Genomic DNA, 21,201 nt, shown 5'->3' on the forward strand with positions numbered 1-21,201 from the left:
ACATCAACTACAAGAACAAATCAGGTGAAGAACATAGAACATCTAAATATACACATTATTATTATTATTATTATTATTACCTTTGTAACATGATTGTTACTGTGCATAAGGAGATCATTGTGTCGTGAACACTTTGTGGTAAAACTGTGCACTTTTTCCCCTACAGCCTCATGGGCTTTGTCCCAAACCACCAAAGACGTCTCACCACAGCTGAACCAGGCCACCATCATCGAGCTGCATCCTGCCTCCACATATAACATCCGCATGTTTGCTAAGAACCAGATTGGAGAGAGTCGGCCCAGTAACGAGCTCACCATCACTACAGATGAAGCACGTGAGTGGAGTCTTTTATCAAGAATGTTCACCTACACTATGTCCTACTCTTCCTCCCAGTGTCCTACTCTTCCTCCCAGTGTCCTACTCTTCCTCCCAGTGTCCTACTCTTCCTCCCAGTGTCCTACTCTCCCTCCCAGTGTCCTACTCTTCCTCCCAGTGTCCTACTCTCCCTCCCAGTGTCCTACTCTCCCTCCGTGACCTACTCTTCCTCCCAGTGTCCTACTCTCCCTCCGTGTCCTACTCTCCCTCCGTGTCCTACTCTTCCTCCCAGTGTCCTACTCTCCCTCCGTGTCCTACTCTTCCTCCCAGTGTCCTACTCTTCCTCCCAGTGTCCTACTCTTCCTCCCAGTGTCCTACTCTCCCTCCCAGTGTCCTACTCTTCCTCCCAGTGTCCTACTCTCCCTCCGTGTCCTACTCTTCCTCCCAGTGTCCTACTCTCCCTCCGTGTCCTACTCTTCCTCCCAGTGTCCTACTCTCCCTCCGTGTCCTACTCTTCCTCCCAGTGTCCTACTCTTCCTCCCAGTGTCCTACTCTCCCTCCCAGTGTCCTACTCTCCCTCCCAGTGTCCTACTCTTCCTATAGAGTCCTGTCCTTATGCTTTATCACACTACAAAACTAATCAAGCCGAGACCAGCCATTAATCTTATACTTACTTTGTTTCAGTAAAAAGGACTTTAAAAGCATTACAGAGAAATACAATGAAATCTAAATAATAATAATAATAATAATAATAATAATAATAATAATAATAAAAGGTTTGAACCTGTTTCACAGTATGAGGTTATGAGTCATTAAGAGTTTCCCACATTATAATTGTCTCTAACATATTTTACAGATCTATTATAACATATAACGAGACGATTAACGAATGATTAATCCTTAAATAATGTTTCAGAGAGCAGGTAATGTGTAATTTTAGGGTTTTATACCACACATTTACTATTATATAATTATCATGTCATAAAAATGTAACAGCTGTTTAATTTCAATATATTTTATTAAATGTGAAACTGGAAAAAAAAAACGTTTAAGAACTTTTGGGATTTATTATATAGCCTTATTATATAACCGTGTATTATTACATTTTTATTATTAAATTTAGCTTAGTGTGTGTTCTCTCTCTCTCTCTCTCTCTCTCTGTGTGTGTGTGTGTGTGTGTGTGTGTGTGTGTGTGTGTGTGTGTGTGTGTGTGTGTGTGTGTGTGTGTGTTTTCTGTATGTGTTGCTTTTAGTTATCAATTTTCTGAAGATGTAAAGATGTCGCCATCTAGTGGAAGCTTTTATATATAGCGGTTAATATTTCCTAGCAAACTGTTTGTTATTAACACACTTAGCAATGGATATTGTCCAAAATCAGCTTTATAGAAATATATAAAATCAGGATATAATGATACATTTTTAATTTATCTCTATTGAGCAAGAGGTGACTGTAACTGCTTGAGACGACATGATGAAGAAATCATAAGGGATTAAAAGGGATCGTCATCTGTGTGACACGAGATGTAATGTGATGTCTCTGCTCCTTGCTTTCTGCAGCTCCAGACGGTTCTCCACAGGAAGTTCAGCTTGAAGCGATATCATCCCAAAGCATTAAAGTCACATGGAAGGTAAAAGCTCTCCTCTTGTAACAGTAACAGATTTGTTTCTCTCGGACTGGCAGGCGTTAGAAAGCAAATTCATTCATTCATTCATTCATTCATCTTCTACCGCTTATCCAAACTACCTCGGGTCACGGGGAGCCTGTGTCTATCTCAGGCGTCATCTGGCATCGAGGCAGGATACACCCTGGACGGAGTGCCAACCCATCACAGGGCACACACACACTCTCATTCACTCACACACACACACACACTACGGACAATTTTCCAGAGATTAGAAAGAGAATTATTTTATTTTATTTTTTATTATTTTATTTTATTTTATTTTTTTTAAATAATTTGAATTTAATTTACGACATTCTGTTTTTAATTGCCATTGTGCAGTTCTCTGTTTTAGTGAATCATTACGCTTGTAGAATATTTGAGAAATAACACATCGTCTTAAAGCAGAATCTTTTAGAACAATGTTGTTTATTAAATTAAATAGCAGAAAGTCTTGTACATTTTAATAAATGATTAACACTTCATTAGTATTATGTGCTGTATAATTAACACCAAACAACTTTATTTATTATATTTATTATTTTAAGAGATGTTGATTTAAAGCCATAATTTAGACAAAATGTCCATTTTCATTGAAACCTTTTGTATGTCCTGTCCTGACGCTCAGGCTCCTCACAAACACCTTCAGAACGGTTTGATCCGCAGCTACCAGGTGTGCTATAGGGAATACGGCACGGGAGGAAGCCCTCAGTACAACACCATCAATCTGGACACAGCAGGCGACATCGAGACCATCACGCTGGACAACCTGAAGAAGTACACGCAGTACGAGGTGCGCGTGCAGGCCGCCAACCGTGCAGGCATGGGGCCGACGTCTGAGGAAGCCATCATCACCACACTGGAAGATGGTCAGTCTGGACACAGGACACAGTCTGTAGATCAGATTCATTAGTGTTATTATCTCCTGTTATTCTGTAGGAATCTAATGGCTATAATACAATAATGGCTATAATACAACTAAGGTTCACACAGTTACATGTATGTAAACTTTTGCTAATGCAGATTTATTTCTAACGTTCTCTCTCATAGTTCCAAGCCGACCGCCTGAAAACGTCGTGACCACAGCTACAACCCCAGAGACCATCTCTCTATCCTGGGCTCCTCTCCCAAAGGAAGCACTGAATGGCATGCTGCTGGGCTACCGAGTCATTTACTGGGCCAACTTACCAGACGGAGGTGAGGAAGTCCGTCCTGTAGTCATGATCATTAATACAGGACACACACTTTATCACCTCAGGACATCTGTACAAACAAACCACTAAAACACTCACACATGCATTTGCATATAGACTTTTGATCAGTAAAAATATTCCTGAGTGTTTTGTAGGCCGTCAAACCCCTGACCTGTGGGACGGGACTGTCACAGAGTCCACAAAACAAACATGATTCAGATTAATTAGTGATCTAGATTTAAACCCAGCAACGTCTCAGACATCCTATAGAAAATTTGCAAAATTGTCCTGTAGGATTTGATTATTGTCAGTTTCCGACAGCAGGACTGGGGATGTTGAGTAGAGATTGTGGTTAACACTCAATTTTCTCAATAAGATGTTAATGAAAGCTTAAAAAACACACTCATACCAGGAGATTCCACGTCCATATCACTGCTGAGCTGAGAAGAAACACCCGGTCAGTGGCGGCTCTGCGATGGTCCCAGAAGCTTGATGTATCTTATAGAAGCTGTTATGTTTATACGTTGAAAGTTGACTCTAATCCTCCATGATGTTTTCTGTATAAACGTCTGTCTTTATAAATCGCCCGTTCACATTGACACTCCAGTTTTGAGTTATTAAAAAAATATAAAGAGTTCCAAATGTGAGTAGAACTCAGATGTGGTTTCAGGCTAAATAGTGTGATGATCTCCACTGAAGACTCTACAGAATCTCACTAAATAATCTCAGTAGAGAGAAAAGAGAATGTATAATAAAGGACAATCATATGATGCAATTAATTGTCCTTTATTATAACAAGGAAATAAAACACATGGAAATAATTGTTAATTTATTATAAATAATTTACCATTTCATCTGCTTCATTACTGGTGTTCATCTCAAGGGGGTGCTGTTGGACTCATGCAGAAGACTCAGGGCATTGTGCAAAGCTGCAGGAGACCATTTGGTGGCGTGTTGTATAAAGAGTATAAACATTCAGTTAGAGGGAAAAGTCACTGAGGCACTTAGATAATAAACCTGCTTCAGACTTTCACCTTTAATCTGTGAGCAGAGAAGCGGCTCGTCGCAGTAAAGCCGAGTTATGACACGATGTAAACACACAACCTGACAACGTTCCCATGTTAAACAGGGTTAACATTTACAGGAAATACGTCTGTGATTTATGACACTGTTGGAAAACAAAACAAAACTATATAATTATTTATTGTAGTATTTTGCTGTGAACGTACTCGAATCCATCTGAATGTCACATACAGTGTAGACTGTACTAAAGTCGCTCCAGCGTGCAGGGCAGATTATTAATATTGATATTACTACATGCTTGTGTTTGTAACAATGGCCATTGGAGTGTGTGTTTATTTCTGCCTTGTCTTAGAGCTGGGTGAGATCAAAAACATCACTACAACTAAACCCTCTCTAGAGCTGGAAGGCTTGGAGAAATACACCAACTACAGCATCCAAGTGCTGGCCTTCACCCGGGCTGGGGACGGAGTTCGCAGTGAGCAAATCTACACGAGGACCAAAGAGGACGGTGAGACATCTTTATTTTAGACTCAAACACAAACAGTTCCTGGAGGGATGAAGCCATTCCTCTCAGTCAATGATGTTTGTGGAGGAAAACATGATCTGGTGACTGTGCAGGTCATGAGAGATGTTCAGCTACCAAATGGTTCTGTCACCAGTCTTGCTGTGTGTGTTGGTGCTTTATCATCCTGATACACAGCGCCACCTTCAGGGTACAATATATAACCCACTGGGTACATGGTCCTCCTGGTTCTATAGTCTTTCTAGCACAACCTCAGTACACACACACACACACACACACACACACACACAAGTTACTGTGATATTTTGTCCCAATGGTATTGTATAAACACAGTGATTCTGATTGGTCACAAGGATCTTTTTTATAACTGTAGACCTGACGGTAGTTCAGTTCAGTTCACAATGTGAAAAGAGGTTTTAAGCCAAAATGTTTTTTGTCTCCACACAGTTCCAGGTCCACCAGCTGGAGTGAAAGCTGCCGCTGCGTCTGCCTCGGTGGTGTTCGTCTCATGGCTTCCTCCCCTGAAGCTCAACGGAATCATCCGGAAGTACACAGTCTTCTGCTCCAACCCTTATCCCACGGTACGCAGCCAGACCTCGACACTGTAACATTAGACCGAACATTAGAGACATAACAGACATTAAAGTCCGTCTGTTATTCATCAAACATTTAAGTTAAATTCCACATGAACAACACGTCCAGCCTCAGTGCAGAAACAGAGTAATACCACATGTACCACGTGGACCACATGTCACTCTTCCATATCCTTTGGTTGTCAGATTTGCCCTTTTCCCCCTCTATTGACCAATGCGTGTAATATAGAGTGACCCTAACAGCACTGGACTTGTAAGACGACCCTGGGAGATGGAGTATGTAATCAAACCTTTTCTGTGTCTGTGTGCTGCTTCTGATCCTCCACACTGAAGGTAATCAGTGAATTCGAGGCTGCGCCCGATGTGTATTTTCGTCGTGTGACCAACCTGAACCAGAACTGGCAGTACAGTATATGGGTGGTGGCCGTGACGGCCGCCGGTCGGGGGAATGCGAGTGAGATCATCAGTGTGGAGCCACAAGCTAAAGGTACAGAGGAATGTAGGACTTTTAAATTAAACCATCGTTAATCATTACATTTTGTGTAATAAGTCAGTCAGTAATAATAAATGTAAATAATACATTTTGTGTGTTAGCAATACTTTTACATTTTCAAGTAAGTTGTGATTTATTAATAACTATGAAAGTTTGTTTTAGGGAAAAATCCTTGAGAAGGTTTTAAACAGAAATGAGATTATAAACAGTGGTTATAACAGTAAGAAGTGACTGTGGCTTAATGTCATGTTTCTCTTTTAGCTCCTGCTCGTATTCTGACGTTCAGTGGTACAGTGACCACACCGTGGATGAAGGACATTGTCCTGCCCTGCAGAGCCGTTGGAGATCCTCCTCCGACCATCAAGTGGCTGAAGGGAAAGTGAGTTTATTTTGAGATTAACATTTGTTCTGAACACGCTGACACCATCAGTTCCAGTTTATGTGCTGGAGGCACTGAAGTTCCTGCTGATTTCCTCTTCAGCAACGGGACACCGGCTCCTGTCTCTGTGGATGGCCGGCGCAGTGTCCATGGCAATGGCAGCTTTGTGATCCGCACGGTGAAAGCTGAGGATTCTGGGTACTACAGCTGCATTGTCAGCAATAACTGGGGTTCGGATGAAATCATGCTAAATCTACAGGTTCAAGGTGGGTCTGGGAACCGGCTCTATAGTACAGTGAACAAATATCGAACAATCTGGATTTTATTTGCATCACTAAACCCCCATATGTTGGAGATCCTCAGACAGGTTGTTGTGACTGCAGGAGGATCCTATAGGTCACATCCTGTAGGTCACATCCTGTAGGTCACATCCTGTAGGTCACATCCTGTAGGTCACATCCTGTAGGTCACATCCTGTAGGTCACATCCTGTAGGTCACATCCTGTAGGTCACATCCACACATCATGTAAGTCACATCCTGTAGGTCACATCCTGTAGTTCACATCCTGTAGGTCACATCCTGTAGGTCACATCCTGTAGGTCACATCCTGTAGTTCACATCCTGTAGGTCACATCCTGTAGGTCACATCCTGTAAGTCACATCCTGTTGGTCACATCCTGTAGGTCACATCCTGTAGGTCACATCCACACATCCTGTAGGTCACATCCTGTAGGTCACATCCTGTAGGTCACATCCTGTAGGTCACATCCTGTAGGTCACATCCACACATCCTGTAGGTCACATCCTGTAGGTCACATCCTGTAGGTCACATCCTGTAGGTCACATCCTGTAGGTCACATCCTGTAGGTCACATCCTGTAGGTCACATCCACACATCCTGTAGGTCACATCCTGTAGGTCACATCCTGTAGGTCACATCCTGTAGGTCACATCCTGTAGGTCACATCCTGTAGGTCACATCCACACAGCTGGTTATTACTTTGCCTACCTCTTATTCAGTACAATATACAGATTGTTTATTTATTTATTAATTAATGTTGTTATCTATCTTTAATGCAGTTCCAATCAAAGCTACTCCAATTACAATATATAGAATAAAGCTTCATTTTTCTTCGGTCTGTGATCTGAATATCAACCCTGATTATTATTATTATTATTGTTGTTGTTGTTGTTGTTGTTGTTGTTGTTGTTGGTGGTGGTGGTGGTGGTGGTGGTGGTGGTGGTGGTGATGGTGTTGGTGGTGATGGTGTTGGTGTTGCTTATTAAACCAAAATCTGAAAGATAATACATGATGTTGTACTTGTAGTACCACCGGATCAGCCACGTCTAACTGTAACTAAAACCACCACCACATCCATCACTCTGTCCTGGATTCCTGGAGATAACGGAGGAAGCTCGATCAGAGGTGAGACTCCTGCACTTCCTGCTGTCACTACTGACCTTTATACCACAACTGCTTGACCCATTAACATGTAAGATTTAAATCAAAGTGATTAACTAAAGATTTACGAAGACGGTCAATTCGATTTGATCATTTCCAATTTCTATCAAATTTATTACACTACAAAGTTCTTTCTGTCATAACGAAAGCTTTGACCTTATTCTGTCTGCGTTCTCTCTGTAAGGTTACATTCTGCAGTACTCAGAGGATAACAGTGAGGAATGGGGCAGCTTTCCCATCAGCCCCAGTGAGCGATCATACCGCCTAGAGAATATGAAGTGTGGCACCTGGTACAAGTTCACTCTGACTGCACAGAATGCCGTGGGTCCAGGTCGCATCAGTGAAATCATTGAGGCCAAAACCCATGGCAAAGGTAAGAGAAGTCACCCAGGAAGGGCTCAGGGGACATTGTGGGCCCTTCAGATTAGTACAAAATGTTACAGCTCAATGATTTGTAGTACCTGCTCGGGTTAGGACCAAGAGCATCAACGGTGGAACTGTGGACAGGGGACATGGAAAGGTGGCCATCAAGGGGTCTGAACCAATATTAGCACAAAGTTATATAGACTATCATAATGATCACACACACACACACACACACACACACACACACACAGTTTGGGCTTGTTCTTGGTCTATAATGAGCAGTAACAAAGCACACAGTGTTGATATGATGTGGACATCATAAGAATCCCATCCCATATCTGGGGGTCCTGAAGCTCCCATAACCCAACAGTTAACAGATAATAAGTTAGTAGTTTATTAAAACTAAAACACAAGTATATTAAACATTTTTACCTGCTTTTGATTATTTTGATGCAGATTTCATGAACCTAAAACTCCTAGAGCACCTTTAGCTGTTTTTTACATACATACCAGTGTTTAAATATATATATTTATTTATATATATATTTACCTTTCTATGCTATCTCTCTCCTCAGAACCACAGTTTGCCAAAGACCATGAGCTTTTCTCTAGCATCAATTCAACACGCGTGGAGCTTAATCTGATTGGCTGGAATAACGGCGGCTGTCCGATCAGCTCCTTCACTCTGGAGTACCGACCAGTGGACACTACACCATGGACCACAATGCAGCGCACATCTTTACCTAAGAGCCACGTGCTGTATGACCTGCAGGAGGGCACGTGGTACGAGCTACAGATGAGGGTGGGCAACAGTGCAGGTACAGCTGAGAAGAGGGTGCTGTTTGCAACACTGAACATGGATGGCAGTAAGTGTTAGCAATGAACACGTAACAATGAGCGTGGGACAGTTTCTGCTTTAATATCAATAAAATGAAGCTAATTTATCGAACCATTCATTAACACCTCTGTGAAAAGTAAATTCTTATTAACATTACTTATAATCCTAATAAATTAGATAAAGATTATATATATTGGACATTATTAATCTCTGTAGTGTTTATAACATCACAACAGGTGGTCTTGGTGAATTGGATATTAATTCCTAAGCAGTGAACTAAGAATGAAGGTGACATCTGTCTGGATTCTGGGCTTTCGGTTTCTAGAACATAGTTAATGGTGATAGAAATGGCCTTAGCAGCATTACAGGAGTGTTTGTAGGGTCACATGACTTTAATCAGTACTTCATGACATGACAAACAGTCCTCATTGTCATTACACTTTAACAGTTAACACAGATTTGGGCCATGAGTAAAATATTCCTTATTTCTACATGTAAGCTTTTGAGTTTGACTCACAATAATGACACAATACAATAAATTTGAGTTTTGTATTTTTTGTTAGATGTTTAATTAACCGTCAGAGTCATTTGTCTCCATGTATAATTAAATTGAAATTATAGACACACTTATGTCATCTAAAACCTGTCAAATCAGCATCTCTAAGGCTTTGCTGAATTGGTCATGGTTACATAAGAGAGGGACATCATCGTCCCAGCAGCAGAGACACCAGTCATATCTGTAAGACCATGTATGAGGACGAGGGCAGAAAGTTTTGTGTAACTCATTAAGAAGAAAGTGTTTTCTGCCCTCGTCCTCATACATGGTCTCACATACTGTATATGGATAGTGCACAACGTCGGGCCCAGCGGGTCGCAGTCATACAGAAGACAGCCGACTGCCTGGAGGGTAAATGGCATGTAACAATATTAGGGAGAAAAGTGGGCACAAATTAAGACGGTTGAGTAAACACCATGATACTAAAAAATCCCAAATAACCCAAATTCACTTACATATCTCCAGGTACTATAGCTCCACTGCTGAAGATTGTGGACCCCAGCCAGGAGAACCGGCAAGGCACCGAGGGCCTGAAGATGATGGTGACCATTATCTGCATCCTGGTGGCCATTGCGACAGTTTTCATTGTGCTACTTGTTATGAGGAGGAGAAGAAGGGAACAGAGGCTCAAGAGATTACGGGGTGTGTGAACATGCAAAGCTCAAAGCATAAAAACAAAGTATTGGTTAATCGTAACTTCGTTTGGAGTTTATTTTCTTCTCTTTTATTCACAGATGCAAAAAGCTTAGCTGAAATGCTTATGAGGTAAACAATCCTTAATCCATGAGATGAATCTTGTATTCCTAACTTGTCGTGAGACCTGTTAGATATCACGTCTGAATGTCTTTTTAGTAAAAACACACGAACTCCGGACGCCGCAAACAAGCAACAGCAAACCCTCCGTATGCACATCGATATCCCACGAGCTCAACTGCTCATTGAGGAGCGAGACACAATGGAGACGATAGGTAAGATTATTATTTACAAGAGCTTCAAAGAGTTGAGTAGATTCTGCAAACCTTTAAAATGATAACTGAATCAGAATAATCAAACTAATTAAAAACACACCATCATCTCACTGCTCCATGATCTGCACTCACACTGCCTTCACTGCCACAGCTATATTAATGCCATGTAATGTGTCTTCCCCATTTATGTAGAGGCTCGTGTGAAGACGCTGTGGCTTCCCAGCATGCACACACACACACACACACACACACACACACACACACACACACACACACACACACACACACACACACACACACACACACACACACACACACACACACACACACACACACACACACACACACACACACACGGTCTGCCAAGGATGGTTTGGAAGCACCCAAGTGGCCTGCACAGAGCGATGGTCTTAAGCCCATTGAACATATTTCTGATCACCTTGCGCACCATTTGCGTGTCAGGTCTCCGTGCTCCACATCAGTACTCAAGCTCACTAACATTTTTGTAACTGAATAAGTAAAAATCTCCAGGCATTTAAACATCTACGTGAAAGTCTTCCCAGAAACGTGGTGGCTGTTATAGCTGCAAAGGTGTGAAAAACCCCATAGTAATCTTTCTGAAATAGGATTATTATAGTAATAGGATCACTCCAAGTGTGTAAGGGTGTCCACGTGACCAGAACATTGGGGTTCAAGGCCCATCACCACCATCCTGTGGTGTTTCAGTGTGATTTAAGGGACCTGTGATAAAAAAAATAAAGTTTCTTCCTTTTCTAAGAGTTAATCATTAGTTATGAGGCCAAACACTAGGATTAGAGTAAAAGCATATTTCATACGGTTTGATGAAAAATTATTTTAATCTCTGTCACTGCAAGTCAAGAACCATGTTACATTACAACTGACAGACATAATACTGAGATAAAAATGAACAAAAATGAAATTCAGCAACAGAGATATTTAAAAATCACATTTTATTAATTTTATATGATGACAGTAGAACAAGGTCACTGTAGTTATTTCCTGCTTCGCCTATATGTACTGATCCTGTGAAAGGCAGCAGAAATGTGTGATTAATCTAACGAAGGTATGTAAGAGCCTGTCCATGTCTCTCTCTCTCTCTCACTCTCTCTCTCTCTCTCTCTCTCTCTCTCTCAGATGACCGATCTACAGTGCTGTTGACAGATAACGATTTTGGGGAGACGTCTAAGCAGAAATCTTCCACCGTCACACACACAGTTCACTATCAGTCACTGTCCCAGACAACCGGCCCACTCGTGGACGTCTCAGACGCTCGACCTGGTACAAGTGAGTAATGATGCGTTACTGAAGGGATAAGACAGAGATGTATTAGAGATTTTAGAAGCAAAGGGAAATAACACACAACAATTTCCATATAGATATGGAAAATATATAAAAAGAGGACATAAGGGTTAACAGTGTGTTAGGGTCCAGCTGGTATTGTATTGTGTGTCAGTGTTACAGTGTGTTAGGGTCCAGCTGGTATTGTATTGTGTGTCAGTGTTACAGTGTGTTAGGGTCCAGCTGGTATTGTATTGTGTGTCAGTGTTACAGTGTGTTAGGGTCCAGCTGGTATTGTATTGTGTGTCAGTGTTACAGTGTGTTAGGGTCCAGCTGGTATTGTATTGTGTGTCAGTGTTACAGTGTGTTAGGGTCCAGCTGGTATTGTATTGTGTGTCAGTGTTACAGTGTGTTAGGGTCCAGCTGGTATTGTATTGTGTGTCAGTGTTACAGTGTGATGGTGGTTTCCTTTTACACAGTAAGGGAAATGTTATGGCTCATTAGAAAGAGCACCATAGACATCCAGTGGAGTTGAACTAATCAGAAGGGGTGAGGTCACAATGTACCTGACACACACACACACACACACACTCACACACACACACACTCACACACACACACACACACTCACACTCACACACACACACTCACACACACACACACACTCACACACACACACACTCACACACACACACACACACACTCACACTCACACACACACACTCACACACACACACACACACACACACACACACACACACACACACACACACACACACACACACACACACACACACTCACACACACACACTCACACACACAGACACACACTCACACACACACACACACACACACACACACTTACACACACACACACACACACACACACACACACACACACACTCGACAAATCCCACAAGCTCACAGTAGACCTTAGACGTACAGCTCCAGTGGAAGCTTTATGAGTCCACACAAGTGATATTTCTGCAGATGTAATTTGTTCTAATAGCGATAGCAGATTAGCTAAATACTTTAAGGCAGGGGGTTATGAAGTCAATTTAAAATGAGATGTTAGTCAGTCATGTTGGTGTCACGTAGATCCCACTGCCCGTCGCACAGCTAAAGCCGGTCCTGCGACACGGAGCCGCTACGCCAGCCAGTGGACGTTAAACAGACCTCATCAGCCCATGTCCTCACACACACTCACTACAGACTGGAGGCTGCCGACTCCACGTGCCACAGGCTCAGTGGACAAGGAAAGTGACAGCTACAGTGTCAGTCCCTCTCAGGACACAGGTAACACTAAAGCTATGATACTAAAGCAGACTCAACATGTTTTACACAAACATTCCTGCGTCTTATATTTTTCCTCATATCGAACATTACAATTTAGCGTTTTCACTGCTCTCTTTAACAGATCTCTGAACTGAGAATGTTAGCATAACTTTAGCTAGAACATGTGTGTGTACTTCACCCTGTACATGGGAACTGATAAAGCAATGCTCAGCTACTGAAGTACTTTAGATGTTGGACACCACTGGAAAGATTTGACATTAGAAAATGCTCAAGTTTATGTTCTTCATCAACCATGTTAGACCTCAGTACTGCCAAGTGTGAAGACTGAGAAAGAGTCTTATTAAATGTGTGTGTGTGTGTGTGTGTGTGTGTGTGTGCCAATTCCCATACAGACCGTGCTCGAAGCAGCATGGTGTCCACAGAGAGTGCATCCTCTACGTACGAGGAACTCGCCCGAGCATACGAGCATGCCAAGATGGAAGAGCAGCTGCGCCATGCCAAGTTCACCATCACAGAGTGCTTCATCTCTGACACGTCCTCCGAGCAGATGACAGCTGGCACCAATGACTACACAGACAGTATGACATCCAGCACGCCCTCTGAGTCGGGCATCTGCCGCTTCACCGCCTCTCCACCAAAACCACAGGATGCCAGCCGGGTCATGAACATGGCCGTGCCCAAAGCACACAGACCTGGTGAGTTTGAAAACTTCAGAGATATGTCATGTGTTCTTCATAATGATGTTTCTGTTCTGTAAAATCATGCAGGCTTGAACAAGCAGATATGATGCTCACAGGACAAAGAAGGACCTGCATGATGCAGTACATTGTTCATTCACTCATCCTTAGTAACAGCCTGGTCAGGCTTGCAGTGTATTACATTGTAGTAGTTTATTTTGGGAATAAGTTCATTAGATTAAACTCTAAATGGGATTAAAGACACAATACCACACACGGCTACATGAGAACAGTTATGAACTCAAGTGACGGTTAATTAACTGTCAGAGCCAGAATCGCTGATATTTGTTCCTGTGACCTGTGGGACATACAGTACTGTACTGTTAGGTCTACATTTAGAGAGAATAGTAAAACCACACTATTCTTTCTAGACCTGTAAATAGCTCAGGTTGTGGCACTTAACACACATTTCTTCTTTTTATCCATGCCAGGCCATGTTAACGTAAGATGCACTAACCTTCTAGATTATGTTTCCTCGGTCTCTCAGCTGAATATCAGGTAACATGTGGCGCTGTACAGACTCACTTAATTCAGGGTCTGTTTAATTTAGTACCACTTCTGTGGTTTGAATGCACAACAAATTATTTATCTCCTTCCTCCAGGATGTTAAACTCACAAATTATAAAGAGACTGAAGTACCTGAATCGTTTCAGTCTCTCATTTCGATCATTTCTGGATGGAATATTTTTATGGATTAATGAAGTGATTTAACATGAAGCAGGTCGGTCTGTCGCTCTGTGTTTGTGTCCTCACTGAACATTGCCTCACTGAACCCTGTCAGTCTTTGCCTACCCTCATGGCTGGGTGTATTGATTGCTCTGTTGTTGGCGCCCTGTGTTGACACAAACACACACACACACACACACACACACACACACACACACACACACACACACACACTACTATCTGTGTCCATTGGTGTCTATAGCAGTGACATGGAGCACGGTGGCCCGGGTGTCGGATTCTTCTGTTATCCGTCTCAGTTTAGTCTTCATTGTGAAATGCGTCACTGTGCACCGTGTGCTGAGGGTGAATAGAGGCCAGTGGTGCTCATTACTGCAAAAGCTTTTTGTCTGCTAGTACAAAATGGCAGTTTACTGTCACAATGGACTCATTGACTGTGAGATGGAACGAGCGGCCAACCTTTATATGACTGACTGGTGTGACAAAACGTCGCCGCTCCCTCACTTCCTGAAAGCAGAACTAAATACTCTTGCTATCATCAGCACCTAAAGGACCAGGATTAAATCAGGGCTGAGAACCATTAATGCTTGAGACCTCTGCTCTAATATATAATAAACATTGCTGATATATAGAGATTATATAGAGATTATATAGAGATTGTTGATATGAAGTTTTATTAAGGCCAATTTCCAATGGACATTATTTCAGCTTGGAACGATCAGTAACTTTTCCTCCATGAGAAGATCTTCAGGACAGAGTTCTGCTTCTGGTTCCTTTTGTTTTAACTTTAAAACAGAAAGAAAAGAGAACAAAAGTAAATAATCCTTTACAATCTGTGTGCTGTAACAGGTAGCAGATGAAGGACATGCTGTTATTGGACAATACTCAGCTTTGTGAGAGAGACTCTGTGTCTCAGTGGGACTCATCACACCAGACATCACTAATTATTACTTACAACGAGACCTGTTGTGTTTTATGGCTTACAAAGTGACTACACTGTTATTGTATTATGTTAGAACTTAACTACATTTAATATAAACCCGGTTTGGCCTTAAATAAGCTGAATATAAAATAAGATTGCTTTTTACTTCAGAAAGTCAACCAGTTTTTATCCTTTTCATTTTAAACTGTGGAGCCGTGACATTGTCGACATGAATATTCAGTTGCTTTCAAAAACTTATACTAAAGTAATGAATGAATTTTAAACACAAACAGATTTTAAAAGAAATCTGGTGTTTCCACTGAAATAACCCTGAATCCTCTGTCCAGGGGGTGAACTGGTTCACCTGCCCCCTTACCTGCGCATGGACTTCCTGTTGAATCGTGGAGCGGCTCATTCCGGCCGGGAAGCCACGGGTCAGACGTGTCTGGAGCCGCAGAGAAGTCGCACAGCAAAGTGGCCGGCCGTGTTAGCCCCAACACCCTCCGAGACGCCTTCCACTGCACCTGCCTCCTCCGGCCCACCCAGCAGGGAAGCGGTGCAGCAGTGGCAGCCAGGCTCAGCCTCCACACTGCCCCACCGCGAGCCAGGGGACCTCGCACAGGCTGCCAAACTCAGCAGCTCCCAGGAATCACTGTTAGACTCTAGAGGACACCTGAAACAGAGCAACAACCCATACGCAAAGTCCTACACACTGGTATAACACAGGACTATAAAAATATGGACCACTGGGCACAGAACTACACACACACACACACACACACACATACACACACTCACGCACGCACACACACATGCTCATGCTCACACACATACTCACATACACACACACGCACACACATACTCACATACACACACGCGCACACACATACTCACACACACTCACACACACACGCACTCACACACACGCACTCACACACACACACTCACACACGCACTGACACACATGCACTCACACACACGCACTCAGACACGCGCTCACACACACACACACACTAACTCACACACACTTACACACACATTGACACTCACACACAAGCACACAAACATAAAAAAGCTCTGCTGCAAAGAGGAGCACTTTTCCGAGACATCGATGAGCCCTGTATATACATAATTCAGAATTCTAAAAAGGCTAAATTGATGTTCTTTGCATTTTCTTTTCTTTTCGTTACGTATCAATCCCCTGATACACGCTTTTTTTTCCCTTTTTGCACTCAGCTTCTTTTCTTTCTCATCTTTTGCTTTAGCTTGCATTTTGGAATCTATCATTATTTTAAAAAATAACACCATTATGAAGATTGCCAAAATTATTTATTTAAATTGACAGAGGTACTTTTGAATTTCTATCAAGGATAATTCTATAGTCATTATTATTATTATTATTATTATTATTATTATTATTATTATTATATAAAATAGATGAAAAATATAAAAAAATAAAAAGGGTAGTCAGAAGGGAGCGGAACACTCGCTGAAAAAAAAAGTGTTCCTTTCTTTATTCATTCATTTTGTTCTTTGTTTTTTTTTTTTAATGTTGGGATGTAATCAATGACTGATTAGCTTTTTCTCATGGCATCATGTTCAGAGATTACAGAGGAAACTGAGCGATTACAGCGAGAGAGCTAAGGACGGAGGACGTGTGTCCACTTTCTCTGACCTCGTCCGATCTTCGAGCTTTCCGAGGACTGCATGGGGACCTGAAACGCTGCATAAAGTGTCGACTCAAAAAAAAAAAAAAATCAAAAAGACCTTTTAATTTGTCATACTAAGGAATTCTATAATAATGTTCATATAAATATAAAGAGATCACTTTTATTTGTGGATAATCCAGGGAAAATGGTTTGGTAAATAAAGTCCTTAGTCATGTTTGCACACATCTGGTTTGATTAGGCATCAACATTGGGTTCACTTGTCTTTTATTTCTCTCCATCGTGTTCGTGAAGGTGGTAAGATTCAGGCTGCAACACCAGCAGGGCAACAAAAGGTGAAACGGGTTCATTATGAATCCTGACTCAGTAGATGGACATTAGGGGTGTAATGATGCACAAAATTCTAATTTAATATGACACCATGAGACACAGCGGTGTCTCAATAAGCTGAATTTCCTGGATATGTGCCTTAGGTTTTTATTTTCAATTGACTAAAAATGATTTATGCCAAAAGAAGAAGAACTGAAACGTAATCGTTATGTTTGTGTGATGAAGTCGGAGCAGAAAAGCAAACTAAAGCTGCAGATTCGAATATAAGAGAATTGAAGGTGGATAATTAAACATCAGCTCTCAGCTTCACTTGTCACTGACTTTAACGAGGTGTGATGAGACACAGGGCTCTTTATTTATTTATTTTTAATTCTCATCGTTGTCACATGTAGTTCTCTGTAGCCCGACACACGATCTCTGTGTTCTCCAGCTCTGACCTCCTCAATGCCAGCAGAGCTTCCTAAACAAAATCAGTGACCAAACGCTGGTTGTGTTTCGAGTCCTAATCACTGACGAGATGTTTTGTGTTATTACGAATGTTGAACACTTTTTTTCCACCACTGAACTGAACAGAACACTGAAACACACCAGACACTAAAGATCGAAAGGAGCAGCATTTCTCGAGCTATTCTGTATTAGCTCATTAATATCCAGTCTCTGGGATTTCACTGAAGTTTTTCTCTTATTGTATCCAACAGAATTCTTGCTTGATTTTGCTGTATTTCTTTCGCCATAAAACTAATTGAATCGGCAAAATTACAAGTCCAGCGTTCCTCTTTTAATCTCCGACCTGTACGACACATGTAATATCTGTTCTCATGTTAGAGACATGAATCTTAGGGCACTTTGGCCGAGGGTGTGTTCTGTCACCGTCACACAACAAGGACAAAATCTTCGTCATTTTAAATAATCGTTCATTTCTGCGATCAAACTGTAAACTCCTGGAGGAACTGATCCCTGTAGCCTGAATGTGGGTGTGATTAAAATGAAAGGTTTATTACACATCCCATAATATAAGTGATATTTTCTATTTATATAAGTGACCATGTATTGTTCGATATGCAGCCATATGAAGTGAAGACGATATGATATGCAGTATCATTACACCTCTAACATTAAGAGTACACAAATTAAAAAAGCAATATGAAGTCAATTTATTAATAATCATTTCTTACTTCCTGAACGTCTTAAAGTACTAACTGATAGGAATGTATGGAGTAATGCATGACAAATAAATAAGAATAACATGATCGATAATAATGGGACAAACTCATTATATAGTCTCCAAATAATACTCTATATAATAATAATATTAATAATAATAATAATAATAATAATAATGTGAGTAACTGATGAAGGATAATTGAGGATCAGAGTCAGGTCATGAATGAGAAGCAGGATGATGTCAGTAATCTGGATGTTCTTGTGAAATACAGAATGGAATACACACTGGAATTATTTGTCATTTTGCCTCCTTGAAAGTTTAGTTTTTATAATAAATAAACTAATAAACTAGACTTTTTTACAATGTAGAAAAACTACACTTACACTGTAGTGCTGAAGTTTTATATATTATAAAGAGAATAAATTGGTACTACAATTTATATATAATAATATTCATATGTTATTTAGCCACCATGATATTTATGATATAATTTAATTTCTCAGAGACACCGACATTAAACACATTAAACACATTAAACACATTGTTTCGGTCATTTTTGTAAAGCTATCTGTGTTCTTTACAAAATTATAATATCGAGTTAAACACCGATCTATAGTTACGCATGATATAACTATTATATTTATAGATCCAGACAAACATATTGCACAAGCTTCCCTTATTGATCTTTATTACCCAGATAAGTGAGTGAGAGATGGACAACAGACAAAAGACTTTTTATGAGTGATGAAGTGATTGTTATTTTGAGTGAATTGAATGAATATCGATTCAAGATATAAACGTTTATTGTCCTTGATACAGGAGGCAATCTGTAATAGCAGCCTGTGATGTAAATTATAAGGACATAATGAAAGAAAAAAGATGTAAATTACATATTACTGTGTAATTTAAAATTACTATTAGTCCAAATGCAAGAGAAAAAAAATGATGTGAAGGTATGAAGTCGTACAGAGGTGGACTGGGTCCATGTTGTCTAAAGGGGTGTATGTGTGCACTGACAGAGGTCTATGTAGTCTCAGGTGTTATATGGGATGAGCGGTGTGTTGAAATCTGGATTAAAAAGCTAATAAATATTTCATAGAATGCTGTCGTTAGCTCCAACATAAGCCAGGAGTTGTAATTATGATGGTTTTGCTCTGCTTATAGCTGGATGTGGTTTTCAATATTTATACAGGAATAAAAGCAGGAAATCATTCGGTAAATAAATGAAGAAAAATATTTATGGTACTAAATCAGACAGATAATTCGATAACACAAGAGGAAGAGCAAAAAGAAAAATATTTGATTGTGTAACACAAACTGTTCGTGTCTTATTTTCCATAATAGAGCGGTTAGATGTCTTCATTCTGATGTTCATGCATTTACTGGGCAGGTTAACGTTGGTGACCGGTGATTTTTATTTCTCATCATCTGATATTCAGTATTTATTTTTAGTTTTTTACGAAACACCTGTGGCCTTATCTGGGCTAAATGTGGTTGGATTCGGGCCGGTTATGGTAACGGTGTGTATCGTAGCCCATAAGATGTTCACTGAACCTTATCCAAATACATTTAAGTGGTTTAGGTCCAACTGGAAGCATGTGGAGGCTCCAGGGTTCTTGGTTCAATCCTGGTCTTGGCTTACAGACTGTGTAGAGATTCTGTGCATGAGTTTCCTTCAGGTTCTCAGTCCTTCTCCCATGATCATGCCAGAACATGCTTTTGGGTGAAGTGTCGACTCAAATCGCTCCTAGTAGTGAATGAATGTTGAGTTTCTGTGTGTTTAGTGTGGGGTGATACATTTGTGTCCCATCCAGGTTGTATATTCCAGAATGTTCCCAGAAAAAGCTTCAGCCATAATAGTGATGAGGAGGTAAATAAAGCCAGGGTGTTTTATCTAAAGCTTGAGTTACAGTGTTGGATAAATTAAAGAAGACAAACAGAAATATGGAATTGATCGATGAACATCTGATGGCTTCTGTAAGTAGGAATTTATGTTAAAACTAGAATGAATTCAGAAATTTTGCTCATACATAAAAGTTGCTTAAAGTCTCCTGGTTATACAATTGCACTTGACAGAAGTGTACAGTTATAGAAAGGAAATTATTACAATTATTTTGAAAATGTTTGTTTTCTGGTTCCTCTCAAGGTTCTTCCTTGTCTCCGTCAGCCCTGGCTCGATCTTTAGGGATAATTAAACATCTATATATTCCTATAAAGCTGCTTTGTGACAATGTCCATTGTTTGCAAAGTGCTATATAAATAAAATTGAAAAGACACCGAGATTCAAGAGACTCAAGGATATTTATTAATAGGTTCACCCATAATCCTGAAAAGCACAGAAACAAAATACTAAAATATTCCTCGGTTTATCCAAGTGCTGGTTTTAGCAAACAGAATAAGAACAAAGTTGGATCCAGTTAAAGATGACGCAAGATTAAAGATCGGCTTAAAAATGAGTCATAAACTAAATTAAATAGATCTGAACAGCAGATTGGGATATTTAATAAAATGCATTTTTATGTTTATTAAGATTTAAACCAGAATGTATGATTACTGTATTTACTATTTAATTTGTCCATATAGAATGAAAATGTCTTCTTTATCGTGCCATATATCATAAATATGAACAAAAATAACCAGCAGGACCTTTAAGAATGTTTTACATTCTTCTGTTTGAATTATTATTATTATTATTATTATTATTATTATTATTATTATTATTATATGCCACA

At 40.5% G+C, this 21,201-nt stretch overlaps 1 protein-coding gene across 1 annotated transcript in view; it reads left to right on the forward strand.

The window, feature by feature from the left end:
• dscamb (Down syndrome cell adhesion molecule b) overlaps positions 1-16,191 on the forward strand; it is a 113,818-nt gene extending 97,627 nt beyond the window's left edge. The window contains exons 14-33 of the mRNA XM_027163526.2: positions 1-24; positions 167-334; positions 1,872-1,942; positions 2,604-2,844; positions 3,026-3,172; positions 4,544-4,699; positions 5,162-5,295; positions 5,641-5,794; positions 6,062-6,179; positions 6,282-6,445; positions 7,507-7,605; positions 7,826-8,014; positions 8,583-8,873; positions 9,867-10,043; positions 10,136-10,166; positions 10,254-10,369; positions 11,525-11,674; positions 12,767-12,964; positions 13,357-13,659; positions 15,655-16,191. The exon at positions 1-24 is cut by the window's left edge and continues 105 nt beyond it. Of these exons, the coding sequence (XP_027019327.2) occupies positions 1-24; positions 167-334; positions 1,872-1,942; positions 2,604-2,844; positions 3,026-3,172; positions 4,544-4,699; positions 5,162-5,295; positions 5,641-5,794; positions 6,062-6,179; positions 6,282-6,445; positions 7,507-7,605; positions 7,826-8,014; positions 8,583-8,873; positions 9,867-10,043; positions 10,136-10,166; positions 10,254-10,369; positions 11,525-11,674; positions 12,767-12,964; positions 13,357-13,659; positions 15,655-16,028 (3,305 nt within the window). The 3' untranslated portion in view covers positions 16,029-16,191. The remainder of the gene's footprint in view (positions 25-166; positions 335-1,871; positions 1,943-2,603; positions 2,845-3,025; positions 3,173-4,543; positions 4,700-5,161; positions 5,296-5,640; positions 5,795-6,061; positions 6,180-6,281; positions 6,446-7,506; positions 7,606-7,825; positions 8,015-8,582; positions 8,874-9,866; positions 10,044-10,135; positions 10,167-10,253; positions 10,370-11,524; positions 11,675-12,766; positions 12,965-13,356; positions 13,660-15,654) is intronic.
• The last annotated feature ends 5,010 nt before the right edge of the window (positions 16,192-21,201 follow it).

The sequence above is a fragment of the Tachysurus fulvidraco genome, chromosome 22 (genome assembly GCF_022655615.1).
Source record: "Tachysurus fulvidraco isolate hzauxx_2018 chromosome 22, HZAU_PFXX_2.0, whole genome shotgun sequence".
Classification (NCBI taxonomy): domain Eukaryota; kingdom Metazoa; phylum Chordata; class Actinopteri; order Siluriformes; family Bagridae; genus Tachysurus; species Tachysurus fulvidraco.